This window comes from Chenopodium album, chromosome 5 (genome assembly GCF_948465745.1).
Source record: "Chenopodium album chromosome 5, dcCheAlbu1.1, whole genome shotgun sequence".
Classification (NCBI taxonomy): domain Eukaryota; kingdom Viridiplantae; phylum Streptophyta; class Magnoliopsida; order Caryophyllales; family Amaranthaceae; genus Chenopodium; species Chenopodium album.
Window position 1 is genome coordinate 11,200,040 of NC_137838.1, and position 14,805 is coordinate 11,214,844.

Below are 14,805 nucleotides of genomic sequence, written 5' to 3' on the forward strand. Positions count from 1 at the left end.
TTTTGCCTCCTTAAACTGGTTGCCCTTTATACCGTCCTTTTTCCTGGCTTCATTGTTTTTGCTTAACTTATTTATTCTTTTGAAGAAAATTGCTATAGTTCTCGGTCTTGCTTGTTCAATTGTTCTTGCATTTGATAGCTTTTTATACCGAATTTGGTTGACAGTGGAAGTTATGCCACGCCAGCACGGCCTAGCAGACTGCTACCTTTTAGCAGCCTATCAAACCTCCTCCATGCCACCTTATGCATCTTCTGATCATAGACACGGATTGGTCATGAGTCGTGTCATGTCATGCTTGGGTGGCCCAACGCCACCTTTTAATCTGTTTGGTACTCCGCATTAAGTCTTCCAATGAGTACATAGTAGCAACACTAACAAGTAAACATGCTTTGTTGGTGTATGGCCAACATGTTCTAATACTTACTTTGTCACATAATTAATATGCAATTAGTCAATAATTACTAACTACCACCAAGTATAATTCTAATAAAATAGAAGAAATTCAGTGAGGAACACACAACTAGCTTAGTGGTCCATACAAGATACAAGTGCTTTATTTGTTGCACTGTGTGTAAGCAATCATCACTAAAAATACTTTATCATGCAAATATGGGAGGAAAATGAACCACTAGCCATCACCAAAAAAGTATGATTCCAATTAATGTACGAGAGGTCATAAGTCTTCCCATGTGAATCAATAACATAATAAAATATTCGTCTTTCTATTCAATCTCTCTAACTCTACCTAACATGTGTTCTCCTTCTATACGTTTTAATAATCACGAGATAATATATAAAATGAAACTAAGTGTGAGCTAAACGTTAAGAGTTTCAACCAACCAAAGCTCTTAGAGATCTCGATTACAAGTTATGATTGTTAACTTTGTGATTTTCTGCTTGATTAAACATCGAAATACAAGCCTTATTAATCAGAATAACTATATGCGCGACTATCTACTTTATTTCCACTACCCTTTAAAATTGTTATATTTATATATTTCAATCAACTTTTCTATATCCACGTTGTACTCCCCCTTGTGACATTTTGTATCCAAAAATTTAAATATCATTAGAAAGTCTTTAACCTTTGACCTCTAACCTACCAAAAAGCAACACAAAGAGTTGATTATTTCCTAACAACTTCTTCGTAAGTCTTAACATATAATCAATATCTTTACATGTTTTAATTAATTTAAATCAATGGTTAACTCTTAAAGAAAAAAAAAAATAGCACAATTAGTCAACTAGTCAACAACCACTCGTGTGTTAGATGCACATGGAAGCCATATTTGATTAGGCTATCCAATTAATAAATAGTTCCTACTAGCTAAGAATGGTATTTTATATATATAGGACGGCATGCTTTATTTTTCTTTGTCCCAAAATAAAGAATTTTTAATTGTAGATAGACTCTTTTGATCTTTTGTCTATTTGATTCACTTAAAATTTAGAATAGATTTAATGGCTTAATACATTCTATTATAACACCCCTTCGTTCTTTATAGGTTTAATATTAAACAATTCGCACTCCTTTATCATCCAAATGAAAGAGTTAGACCTTGTTCTTTTGATCAGAGCATTGCAAATTTTAACAGACTTGAACAGATTTAAGTAGAATAAGACTCTTGTCAAAAAAAAAAAAAAAAGAAAGTAGAATAAGACTCAGCAAAACAGAACAGAGTAGATTTCAACATAGCAAAGTAGATGTCAGTAGAGCATATTGAGTCAGCAAAGTACGGCTCAATACAACAGAGCAGAACAGGACATAGTTGATTTTAGCAAAACAGAGCAACCATAAAACAACAGGTCCTTACGTTTTTGAACTTTTGCCAAGAGTTAACGTCAATGATTTCTCTTTAATTAAAAGATGTGTAGAATGAATTTTTTTAGAAACATGCATGACGTATTGCATAGCCCGCATGTATCATGCAAGTAAGTGTGAAAACTATAACATATTAATCTCCAAGTAGACTCATAGTCTAGTTACTATTAAAACTCGATAAAAATTTAAAACAATATTTTTTTATAAAAAAATAAATAAATAAATTCTTGAGCATTATTTCTTACCTCATCTAATATTTAACTTCGTTTTAATTATAATTATAGTATATGTTTATGATTTTTTATTATTCAATAAAAATGAAGTGAGAATAGATGCTTCCATTGGCTAATATATCACATAGTGTAGACTAAGAAATAAGCCAATCATGCTAATTAAAAACAATCTAATTTAATCCATTTGACCAACATTTTAATTCAATCACACGTGATTAATGATCATATAAGCTAATTTAATTTAATTGAAATAAATTTGACAAGCAAAATAAATGACGTACGAATATGAACTTCGAATTAATTTTTTAAGAATTGAGTATAAAAATCATTTAGTAGACGTCTTATCTTAATTACCAAGTCAAGGGATCCTTGATTGGTTCATGTCAACGTCAAGTTGATTTTTATAACATAATTAACCGGAAATACTATGTATTTGACCCCTTATTTCTAACCTAACGTACATAAAAGTAGCTTTAAAAAATGGTCCATATTTTTCGTTTCTTGGTCTGAAAATGATTTGTATTTTTTGCAAAACAATGGGGCTTAAGTAGAGGAGTAGTAATATGGACAATGAAAATGTCAAAGTGTTACAATTTTATCCGAAAAGGGATGAATATTTAAATCGAAAAGTAATGAATATATTCATTGAATGAGGGAAATTGTGAGACCTGGTTGTATGAAATGAGATTATACAATATTCATCAATTCGTACAATAAAAAGAAGTGTAATGATCAAATTAGGAAAACTGCACGTAAAATAAAAGTATGATGATAAAATCAGACGGAAGGAGTACTACAAACAATAGCATTACATTAGAATCAACATGTGTGTATAAATCATGTGTTAAATAAAATTCAACCATTATTAGTAAAACCAACTATATTCTCAAAGTTGAAGCTATTTTTCTTACAAAATAGTTTTCATAATCATTTCATTAAGATGAGTACCAATGTAATGGTTAATTGGTTTTTAAACACATTTCTAGGTTCAGGTCACAAAATTTGGTTTAAAATTCGTTATTTTCATGTCAGTTTCTTATCGTATCGGGTTTAAGGTGGATTAAATTTTTAAAACTCTAATGTGACACACTGACACCTATTAAATTAGACTATGTACCGTGGACTCGTGGAGTGATCAATTGGCAATTTTTTAATTTATTCTATTATTTTTTTTTATAAGGGAGGTGCCCAATTGGCATATATAAATACACTATTAAGACAGATCCCTACTTACTTTGCTAGCTAGTATGAATGCATTTTTAAATTGATATGAAAAAATTGTTGACTTAAACTACATATCAAACGACAGAAGATCCACTGATCCAGCAGTGATAATGTTGATTTTAAGTAATTTCTATATTATCAGAAATTATAAAGATCATAATTTTTGATAAAAAAAATTGTCAACTTGCCTAGACCCAATAGTATCAGAAATTACTACTTTAATAAGTTTTTGATTGAATTAGTCCTTTACATGATATTAAGATTCGATATGATAAGAAGGTTATGGGTTTGAACCTCATCCACCCCTCACTGTAAAGTGAAATATTTTGCGTAGATATGAAGAGACTCATATTGTATCCCTATTTCAAGCTAAAAAAACTCTTATATATGTGAGGGAGCATGATATAACATACATATTGACTTTGAGATTCAACCATCAACTTTTTTTTAATAGCATATTCAACTATCAACATAAATCAACTGAAAGAGTCGAAAAATAAATTTTGTAATTATCTACATGTTGTTTATACAAAATCTACATATATTAAAAAAAAAAAAAAATCAAAACCGAAGTCAATTATTATGTTATAAGATGAACAATTCAAATTACACTATCATCGTGATAATAGACTACAACAATCAGACTATGTAATGCGAGGATAATTATTTTAATTAAAAAAAATGTAAGGTGTGAATTTTTCAAAGTCATGTGCATAATCTCACATATGAACTGTACAACACAATACTTTATGTTTATATACACTCCAAAAAAGCTGGTCCTGGTCTGGTACAATCAACAATAATCTTAAATTGCTAGTGCATGCAGTATGCACCCTATCTTATTATATATCCTTTAAAAAAAAAAAAAAAATATTCTGATTATATATTGTTCTATAAATGCTAATTTAGCATCTTCTTATTGTTCATTTCTTTTCCACATTTCTTCATAGTTTCTTAGACCACTGCTTTCTTAGTTAACCCCATCATCAGATCTTATTATCTTCCTTGATTACAAATATGGAGCTTAGACAAGATCCCTCTTCTTCCACCAGGTAACTTCTATACTAAATTGCTTATTAGTTTGCGAAAAATGACCATCATGAAAATATAACTATCTTGTGCGGACTAGGTTCACAATCATTTTTTTTTCAAATGGTAATTGGTTAACGCATATATTTTAGTTCCCTGGATTATAATAAACATATTTATCAATCTTATATATATTAGTATGTTTATGACATGACATTAATTGGTTAGTATTTGAGACAAAATGCAAGTCTTTTTTTTATTTTTTATTTTTTAATTTTTGTAAAAAAAAAATTTGTTGTCAATGATTGTCTCTAAGTAAAAGTATAAAAACTTGACATTTTAAAACTATACCTGAGACGAATCTAGCAAGACACACACTACAAAGTTAAATAAGTGATGAATTATATCATAAGTCAATATGATACATACGCATAAAAAAATAGAGCAAATATGTTTCGTGATCAATAAAAATGAACTCGATCTAATTACAACGATTGATTCTACGACTATGTAGATGGTGGGGAAAAGAGACAAGAGCAATAGTAACAGGAGGAAACAGAGGGATTGGATTAGCAATTGGAAAGAGATTAGCAGAATTAGGAGTGACAGTAATATTAACAGCAAGAGATGCAAAAAAAGGCAAAGAAGCTTTGGAATTGCTAAGGAATGAAGGACTTGGTGATTTTATTCATTTCTCTGTTCTTGATGTCTCTGATCCTCATTCTATTTCTGCTTTTGCTACTTGGTTCAACCATAACTTTGGCGTTCTTGACATTCTTGTAAGTTCGCGCATTATCTTATCCTATCTTATCTTATTTTATTTTAATGTTTCTATATTTACTTAAGTCATGGGTAAATTTTTTCTTAGTATCAAATTAAGAAGATTGCTAAGAACGTTATAGTCAATTTTCGTTGAACTATAATAATTGATAATGTTAATAATACTTCATAATTTTGCATAAAATCACCTTTTAATTAATTTATTTATTTATTTATTTTTGTATATAACCACCTTTTTAAATAATGTTGTAAAAGACTGCCAATTTTAAAATTTTATATTGCAACTTACCACTTTTTTTAACCAAATTTATTAACTATTCTACATTGAAGTGTTGAACTGGTGATAAGTTGCAACAAAATTTTTAAAATTGGTGGTTTTTTGTAATTTTTTTTTACAGGTGGTTATATGCACCACAAAAAAAAAAGGTGGTTTCATGCAAAATTTCTTAATAATAATAATGGAGTGTGAATAAGAGAGAGGATACTTCCCGTGATTGTGTGAATGTATATGAATGGTGCATGCCATTTTATTTGAACAAAAATATATAACCAAACATTATTCCTAGCAAATAATATTATGTGCTAATTTATTTTGGTTGCGAAATCTATACCTATATATTAGCGTTTTTAAAAATGTCGATATGTTAAGTGTACCCATTCTCACACTAATATTTGTTTCATGTTATATATGTTGACTAAAAATGCATACAAACAATAATCTTCATTTCATGTTATTCTTGACTAAAAATGCAAACAAACTTGTTTCATGTTATGGTTGACTAACAATGCAATAACAATTGCTTATACATTGGAGTTTTTTTTTTTTTTTTCGTAGTAGTTAATATGAATTGCTAGCATTGTATTCTTGAAAGCTAGGTTTAATTTGGATTTTTATGGCCATAAGATAGTTAATACGGCTAAATATTGATTATGTTTAGAAATTGCTATAAAAGACTAGCTTTTCAACAAAATATACACGATTTCGTTTTATTAACTAACAAGTTTTGATTATTGGCATTTGGCACTATGCCACCATCAACATATTCTCATTTGCTCGTCTTTTGTTATGTACACATAACACATTAACACATACATAAGAAAGAAAATGTATGCTTATGCAAATTCTTACTATATTCTTTTCATCAATGTATATTTTTATAATATCAAACATTTATATTTCAATATTGTGCCGCCGCTACACACATAAAGTTGGTGGGTCAATGGGTGAATATTTTGATGATGACTCCACTAATGTTGCGGAGTACCTTTATGTGAATATTTCATGAAAAAACGTTTAAAAAAAAAAAAAAAAGAATTCGAAAATTGGAGTAGTTTAGGTGAGCCATTTTGCTTATATATCATTTTAAAATTTTTATTACTAATTTTCATTTTTTAAAAATTGATAGTTTGATGGTATGCGTTAACAATATTACTCGGGTAATCAACTTTTTATATGTTAAACCTAGCATACATTTTAATGCTATAAAAATTAAAGTGTTATAATTTTTATAAAAGCGGCGAAAACATTTATAATACATGTATTTCAGCATTATATAGATACTCCTTTTCTACTTTTAATTCTTGAACACCTTCGCATGGCTGGAATTAATTAAAGGCATCCCTAATTGAATCCCATGATTACTGATAAACGGGCCTAGGCCACACCCGTCACAACTGTCCACTTTATACGACCAAGGAGGTTCCACCTCAAAACCATATGGCAATGAGGGGAGTAGCCCCTTAGCCTTATAAAGTGGACACGACTTTCTCTTTTTCTTCAATGTGGGATACACATCCCAATATTTCTCTTCACTTTTATATTCTTTCAATGTGGGACAACACTTTCACTCACATGTGGGTTTCTCATGGGCTCGACAATTACACTGGAGTGTTGCAATAATTGTGTGTTGCATGTTATGAGCCCGCCTCATACAAAATCCCCCTCCGGTCTATTCTAGGGCTGAGCAAAACTACTCGAAAAATCGAAAATCCGTTGCGTAACCGTTTCGAAAATTAAGGCACCTGATCCAATAACCATAACGGTTCAGGTACCCATTCCGATAATTTAATTTGTTATCGGGTGATTATTGGGCATCCTTTTAAAGTTAACGATTACCCGATCCGATTCGATAAGCAATTTTTCGTTCTTTTTTTCCTACTTAAATCTATTTTTTCAAATTCTAAACTCTTACTTTACTTCATAATCACTTTATAATATCGATGATTAGTAATATTATTAATAATTTGATCAAGATCATGTGGTATTGTTGTTAATTAGTATTAAAAGATATCATAATAACTAAATTATTAAGTATAATTATCATTATTGGATACCTTATTGGGTATCCGAAGTCCGGATACCCGAACTTATCGGTTCGGTTTATGGATATCACGTTTCGGTTATCGAGTCCGAATCGTTAGTACTAATGGTACGGGTACCCGTCCCATGCTCACGCCTAGTCTATTCATCAAAATCCAATTGTTGACAAAACGGGTTAGCAAATGTTGTTGCCAAAAAAAGAAGGTTAATAATCCCGGCTCCCTGCCATATAATGATATAAGTATACAAGACAATGCAAAGTGCTTCATTTAAGCCTTAGCAAAGAAAGTTGGGGTTGCCTGCTGACAACTACCTAACATGACTTGCTTCCTAAATTAGTGCGCCCCCATTATGCAGCGCAAGTGCGCATTTGTGCATTCGTACGTACTACTTTTGGCAAAAGTTGGGGGGCTCCATTTAGCATGAGATATACTATTATTATTATTATTATTTTTTTTTTTTTTTTTTTTAAGGCAGATATACTACTCCGTATCTTATTACTCATGTAATTGGTTGTTATTTTAAATTTGAAGCTACAAACTATCAACTAACAAGACCAGAGAAATCGGTTAATTAGTTTGAATTACATAAATTTGTAAATTAAGGAGTAGCATAGTCCTTGTATTAATATTTGATAAAATTTGAAAGTAAAGATAGTGCACCCAGCGCATGGTGCACCCATAAGGCGGAAAGAATATATTGTCGTTTGATAAAGATCATATCGTGTTTGACAAATAACATACTTAGGGTCTGTTCTCATACGTTGAAATTCAGTTCAGTTCAGTTCAGCTCCTAATTTCCTTCTCTTATAAAATATTCAATTCAGTTCAGTTCAGTTCAACTCAGCTCAGTTCAGTTCAGTTCAGTTCAGTTTAGTTCGGTTCAGTTCAGCTGAGTTCAGTCAATGAGAACAGACCCTTATGTTTGACAAAGAACTTACTTATAAATGTTTGATAATATGTTCTTTAACATATGTTGATTAAACATTTTTTTTTTTGGTTTTAATAATACAAAGTATATTCTTTGAATTTGGCTCGTATGTTTTTTGAGGTAATGAGTGATGTACAAATTCTATTTATTTATTTTTTTAATTATCATATATTATATTTAAAAAATTTAAATTATCGTATGTTCATTGAGTTTGATTAGTGTGTTCTTTGGGTATGAATTATATGTTATTTACATTATAACTTATGTAATTTTAACATATGTTATGTTGAATTTTGAAATTTAATTTGAAAATGAATTCTTAAATTATTTTTAATTGAAAATAATTTTAGAGAGAGAAAACTAAAATTAGTATGGAAAGTCGAAATTTTGGAGAGATAGAAAACTATTTTTGGGGAAACGATATATTTGGTAAAGATTTTTTCCGTTAATGTGTAATTTTTCATAAATTTTGTTTCACGTTCTTTTTGTAATGTCTTTGTGTTCTTCAATAATGCATGTTCCTTTTCAAATACTTGAGTGTTGTTTCTGCCTTTTTTTGTTTAACCGGGTGCACCATACGCATGGTGCACAAATCGGAAAAAGAAGGCTAATTTACAAAAATATTGTAACTCAATTGATTGATTAGATGTCCCTCAAATAATACTAAGTTTGCATCAAGAAACCAATAAAAAAAAAAAAAAAAGTGACATACAAATGGTTCACAAATTAGGAGAGAAAGGATTTGCGACCCTAAATTACTTAATCTAATTCGTTGCTATTTAACAAAAAGAAAATAAAAAAACATTATTTAAGTGATTAGGTGTTTTTTTTTTTTGGTGTTTTCGTCCGGCTCACCCTTTAGACTAATTTGGATTTTAGACTCGGTTTTGAGTGATTAAATTTCAATCCCCTTTTCAATTGTTATTGTTAGGGATCAAACATGCACACTTTTCTACCAACTGTAGCTTCAATCACCACTGCACCAAGAATCAATTCGTATAGCTGAAAGCTTTCTCAAACCATAAAGTAAAAACAAAATTGTTAATTTCAGGTGAATAATGCTGCGGTGTCATTTAATGGGCTATATGAAAACTCAGTAAAGCATGCGGAAATAGTGATCAAGACAAACTTTTATGGTCCAAAGTTGTTGATAGAAGCTTTATTGCCGTTCTTCCGATGCTCATCAACTCATAAAAGCCGCATCCTCAACTTCAGTTCAAGGCTTGGCCTAATTCATGTTCGTTATCGTTAACTTTTCTACTGTTTTTGAATATTTATTTGATTCTCTAAACTTATTGCAAAGCATGACTAACTACCTCCGTTAATCTTTAATTAGAACGTTTCTATTTTGGAAAATTTGTGAGGAAGGAGTGAACGACCTTTTAAGAGGTCGACTTAGGTGAATAAGGACCTTTTAAGACAAAATTTGTGAGAAAAAACCTTATAAATTGTGTGAGGTTGCGGAGAAGAATTTTGGTTGGTTTTCCAGCTAGTCAACGCGTGGCTCCGACATTGACTATCATGTTCCTAGCACATGACAAATATAAAAAGCCCTTTCGTATTTTTTTTCCCCATATTTTTCCTTCATTTCAAACAATCCCGTGCTAGGCACATGAGAGAAAACATTGGAAAAATAGTGATTGGAGGTCTTTTTTCAGTGTCATTTGTCATATGCTAGGCACGCGACGTAAAAGACATTGCTAGCTAGAATTAGGCGTTGACTAGCCGGGAAACCAACTAATGTCCCTCTTCACAACCTCACACAACTTATAACTTTATAAGGTCCTTTCTCACAACTTTTATCTTAAAAGGTCCTTTCTCACAAAATCGCTTTCTTAAAAGGTCATTTTTTCACAAATTTCTCTTCTATTTTTCATAGTTGTCATTATATAACTTTTGAGCATAAAATAAATGTTTGCGTATTTTCCCATATTAATGTTGATTGCTGACATGCCACAAGTCCAAAGTCTCCAAACCAAAACAATTCTCAGGTATGGCTAGTTAAAGCGCGCGTATCGCATATGTTAACCGCCCTAGTAATATAAAAGTTGAAACATTGCAACTTACAATTTGAGGAAGAATATAGTCAAGTACATTCTAAAGTTGATTATAGCTTAGGGCCAATTGGGTTAAGAGACAAAATATATTAGAGTAACAATCAAAAACTCCATCTTATATTGAAGTTGATGCAAATTGTAAGTGTAAAGAACTTTCAGGAACTAGAAATCATAACTCAATACTCTGATCACACATTATTTCATCTCCCTTAATCAATTTTTTTTTTTTTGAAAAGCAGACTGTTAAAAACAAGAACATAAGAGCAATACTCGAAGACGAGGAAAATCTAAGCGAGGAGAAAATTGATGGAGTAATAAAATTGTTTTTAGAGCAAGTAAAAGAAGGGAAATGGGAAAACGAAGGATGGCCAAAAGAATGGACAGATTATGCTGTGTCAAAACTAGCATTAAACGCGTACTCAAGGATATTAGCAAGAAGATTAAGAGATTCAAATATAAGTGTAAATTGTTTTTGCCCTGGTTTTACTCAAACTGGTATGACTGGTGGTAAAGGCAGTCGTACTGCTGATATTGCTGCTAATATTGGAGCTCAACTTGCTCTTCTTCCTCCTCAATCTCTTCAAACTGGCAAATTTAGTATGGGCCAAAGTTTCTTCTTACATTCAAGGTTTTGAAACGGATTTGTTGTAACAATGTCCAATTGTTAAATGTTACGATTGTTAATTAGCACGTGTGCGCAACCTTATTCCGTGTTATTTTTATATCGAGCTAAATGTATATTTTTTTTTTTATAATGTGTTATGTGTAATGTTGTATATTCTTTTAATTTATGTTCTTTTTGTTTTGATTGACTATTATTTAGGAAGAGCATTACGCACTTGCAGCTTGCTCGATCTTAGTTAAAATCATATTTAATTTGAATTGACAATAATCACAATCGCAACAGCTTAAATTTTGTACCATCTATATATTTATTTTGATCGATTAGATCACAATAGTTTGACTTTTGCATTACGTTTAATAAATAAATAAATTGCGCAACTAATATTTGACTAACTTTAGAAGTGTTTCCTCTAAATAAAAATAAATGAAGTATCTCATAAAATAGTAATCTCCTCATCATATTTGGGGAGACAAGTAAACATTTAATTTGTTTTATTATGAACTACAAATCGATTTCGATACCAATGAGATATTGATCTAGTGACTATGATGACTGAGGGCTTGTGATAGGTAATTCGGATAATATAAAAACCGAAATCCAATCAAATCCAAACTTTAAATCGGATCGGATTGAAATATTTTGAAAATTTGGATTTTCGAATCGGATTGACTTTGTTTAGATAAAAAAAACCAAATTAACCAAAATATGAAATCATGCTTTTACAAATAGGAAAAATGGAAAAGAAAAATCCAACCTTTGCACTTTTTCCTTACAAAAATCCAACCTTTAGTTTATTCCTCAAAAATCCAACCTTTATATCCCTCCTTCCCCAACAGGTCCATTACCTTTTAAAACAGGTAAAATACCTACTTTTCTTAATCTAGCCGGTTTCCCTCCATTTAATACCGTTGCAGGGTAGTTAATACTCCCATTAATTCCCAAGTATCCTCCCTCTTTAAAAGCTCTGCCCTCCTCTCTGTTTTCTCCATCTCCTGCAATTCCATTTTAGGCAAATTGAAATCGTGAAATATTTTCCACAAAAATGGCAAGTCATCTTTCAGTTGGCTCTGGTTCTTCGAGGTCAAGGTCGAAGGGAAATTCTTCCTCCCCTGCAAAACTGGTATGCTACCACAATGAGTTAGCGCCATTGAGGACTGTTCGCTACGATGGTCCTACGAAGGGTAAACAGTTCTATGGCTGTTCGTACTGGCCTATAAGTGTGTGAATTGTCTTTTATTTTTTAGATTAATTTTTTTGTGCATTTTCAGTTTGGGGTTTTAATTTAATTAATTTGTAGGAGCAGAGGACATGTGGGTTCTTCAAATGGACTGATGAGGTTGATGATGTACGTGAATTGCAAAACATTGTTGTTGAGAAGGAGGAAACAATTTCCGACCTTGAGCATCAGGTTGAAATGTTGAAGCAAGATATGGATCTTATGAGGGATAAAGTGAAGAAATTGAAAGCAAAAAAGGAGAAGTTGGTAGAGGAGGTTGAAGAGATGGGCATTGCTACTACCGAGACAATGTTCGAGCTGAAGGAGAATAACACTAACAAGAGGCTCATGATTACTGTGGTTTTTTCTTGGGCTTTTTTCACTCTAGTGCTTATGTTTAAGTAGGTGAAGGGGTTGTGTGTGGGGGGGGGGGGGGGGTTTGGATGTTGTTGCAGGTTTTTGTGTAGGTGTTAGGTAATAGTGCTGACTTTTGGGGATGTTTAAGGTGTAGGTGTTAGTGCTAACTTTTGGGGATGTATATGCAACAAGTAGTAGTACTAGGTTAATGGTTCTGTTTAGATGTCTGCAGTAGTTGTAGCAGACAATACTTGGCAAAAAAAAAAGTTTCCTTGTTAGTATGGTCAATGTGGACCTATAAGGTGTTAATAATTGTAAATTTTGGGCAACTGATTTTAATGGAATGAACTCATGTTGTTGCTTTATTTGATGTTTTTTTTGTTTTTTTTTGTATGCAAAATTTGAAAGAAAAGAAAGGCATAATGAACATTAACTGATAATAGATTAATGTTGCAAAACACTTACATAAAGTAATCCAAATTCATACATGTGGACATCAAAATCAAAAGCAAATTGTCTCCCAAAACAGACTATAACTACTACTATTACAACTTAAAATCTGTTGAACTAGAGGAAGCTATGAAGTTGAGCCTTGGCTGAAGTTGTATGTAAAGGTTGTGGTTGTTATGCTGGCATCCTGTGCTTGTGATTTTCCATGAACCTGTAAATCAAAAGCATCATGCCCAATGTTAATAAAATAGTCCTTGACACAGAACCTAAAAAAAATTAAAGATACAGATAGGTAGCTTACATAAGAGCTTCCATCTTGTGTAACAAAGTTCCCATAGCCCTTAGGAATACTTTGTCCCTTTCCTCTTCCACCTATTGAACCCCTGCCACCCCTTCCACCTCTACCACCCCTTCCCCTTGTACTGTGAACTTCCACACTGGCAGCAGGATCACTTTCCTTGCCAGCATCTTTTCTTGGCCTCCCCCTTCCCCTAGGTGCTCCACTTGGAGTTGCTCCTGTGGTTGCTCCCTTGGTGCCTCCCCTACCTATTACCCTGCCACCTCTACCTATCCTTGAAGGCTCTGCAGTAGCAGTGAGGTGGGAAGGTGCAACAGTCTGTGCTGGTTGGGTAGCCTGAACCACAAGCTCTTTTCTAGGCCTACCTCTTGGTTTCTTTGCTGGGGGTTCTTGTGGCAATAATGTACCTTTATTAGGGCAGCTTCTCTTATTATGCCCCTTTGAGTTACAAACACCACAGGTCATTTCCATTCCATGCCTAGTTAGCTTCCCTGGTTTCTTAGGGTCTTCAAAGGGGTCTTTCCTACTATTTTTCCTAGGTCTACCTGGGCCTATCTTGATTGGAGGGGGGTCCAAAATTAAGTCAGACATGGGCCAATGCCTTTCACCCTCTAATGGTGGTATGGAGTTTTCATATGCTTTCAGGTAAGTGTCTTTCTTGTAGCATTGATCCACATAATCCTCCGCATTCTTGTGCAAAAAGAAAATGGCAGCAACAGCATGGCAACAAGGATAGCCACACATGTTCCATTTTCTACATGTGCATGACTTCTGTTCTAAGTCAACAACACATGTGTCCAACCTGTAGCTCACTTGGAATTTTGTGTTTGTTGATGGCAGGACTTCACAGAAGGCAGCCTCCTCCTTTTCCTTGTCCAATTTTTTCTGAATTCTTGGGCACAGAACAGTCTTCCATTTCAACATCTCTTCTTTCTTCAATGCTAACCTCCTCATCAGGGCACCTCTTATATCCTCCAACATGTAAATCAAATGTTTAGCCCTTGCATGTATTATGTATCCATTGAAAGTTTCCGCCATGTTGCTTGTAACTACATCAGCCTTCACCTCAGTCTTCAAGAAGTCCCTACAAAACACCTAAGGGTTGTATGACTTGAAGGCTTCTGCTGCAAGGGGGTCTGCCACTGCTAACTTACCCATTGCATCCTTGTAATCAGCTTCACTGTAAGACTTCACACAGTTCTAAAACAACAACTTCATGTCATCACCCCTAAATTTCTTGTGCCAATGAGCAAAGATGTGCATTGCACAATGCCTATGCTCTAAATTTGGAAGAACCTCTTTCACTCCTGCCAAAATGGACTGAGAAAAAACATCCAGAACAGAGAATTACACATATAATCTTCAAAACAAACATACTACAACAAATAGATCAAAATAGTAAGGAGTAAGGAAATTGAAGTTACCTGATGCTCATCTAAAATAATAACTGTGCCACCACCATCA

The 14,805-nt window shown here is 32.6% G+C and overlaps 1 protein-coding gene across 1 annotated transcript; it reads left to right on the plus strand.

Moving 5' to 3' along the window:
- The first annotated feature begins 4,119 nt into the window (after nt 1-4,119).
- Nucleotides 4,120-11,150, plus strand: LOC145630431 (short-chain dehydrogenase/reductase 1-like). Its single transcript, XM_081682688.1, has 4 exons — nt 4,120-4,331; nt 4,823-5,087; nt 9,390-9,575; nt 10,635-11,150. The coding sequence occupies exons 1-4, from the start codon at nt 4,297-4,299 to the stop codon at nt 11,028-11,030; spliced, it is 882 nt and encodes a 293-aa protein (XP_081538814.1). The 5' UTR covers nt 4,120-4,296; the 3' UTR covers nt 11,031-11,150.
- The last annotated feature ends 3,655 nt before the right edge of the window (nt 11,151-14,805 follow it).

Coding starts and splice junctions, on each gene's coding strand:
- LOC145630431 (XM_081682688.1), top strand. CDS start 4,297: ATGGAGCTTAGACAAGATCCCTCTTCTTCCACCAG. Junction 4,332..4,822: donor GATCCCTCTTCTTCCACCAG/GTAACTTCTATA, acceptor ACGACTATGTAG/ATGGTGGGGAAAAGAGACAA. Junction 5,088..9,389: donor TTGGCGTTCTTGACATTCTT/GTAAGTTCGCGC, acceptor TGTTAATTTCAG/GTGAATAATGCTGCGGTGTC.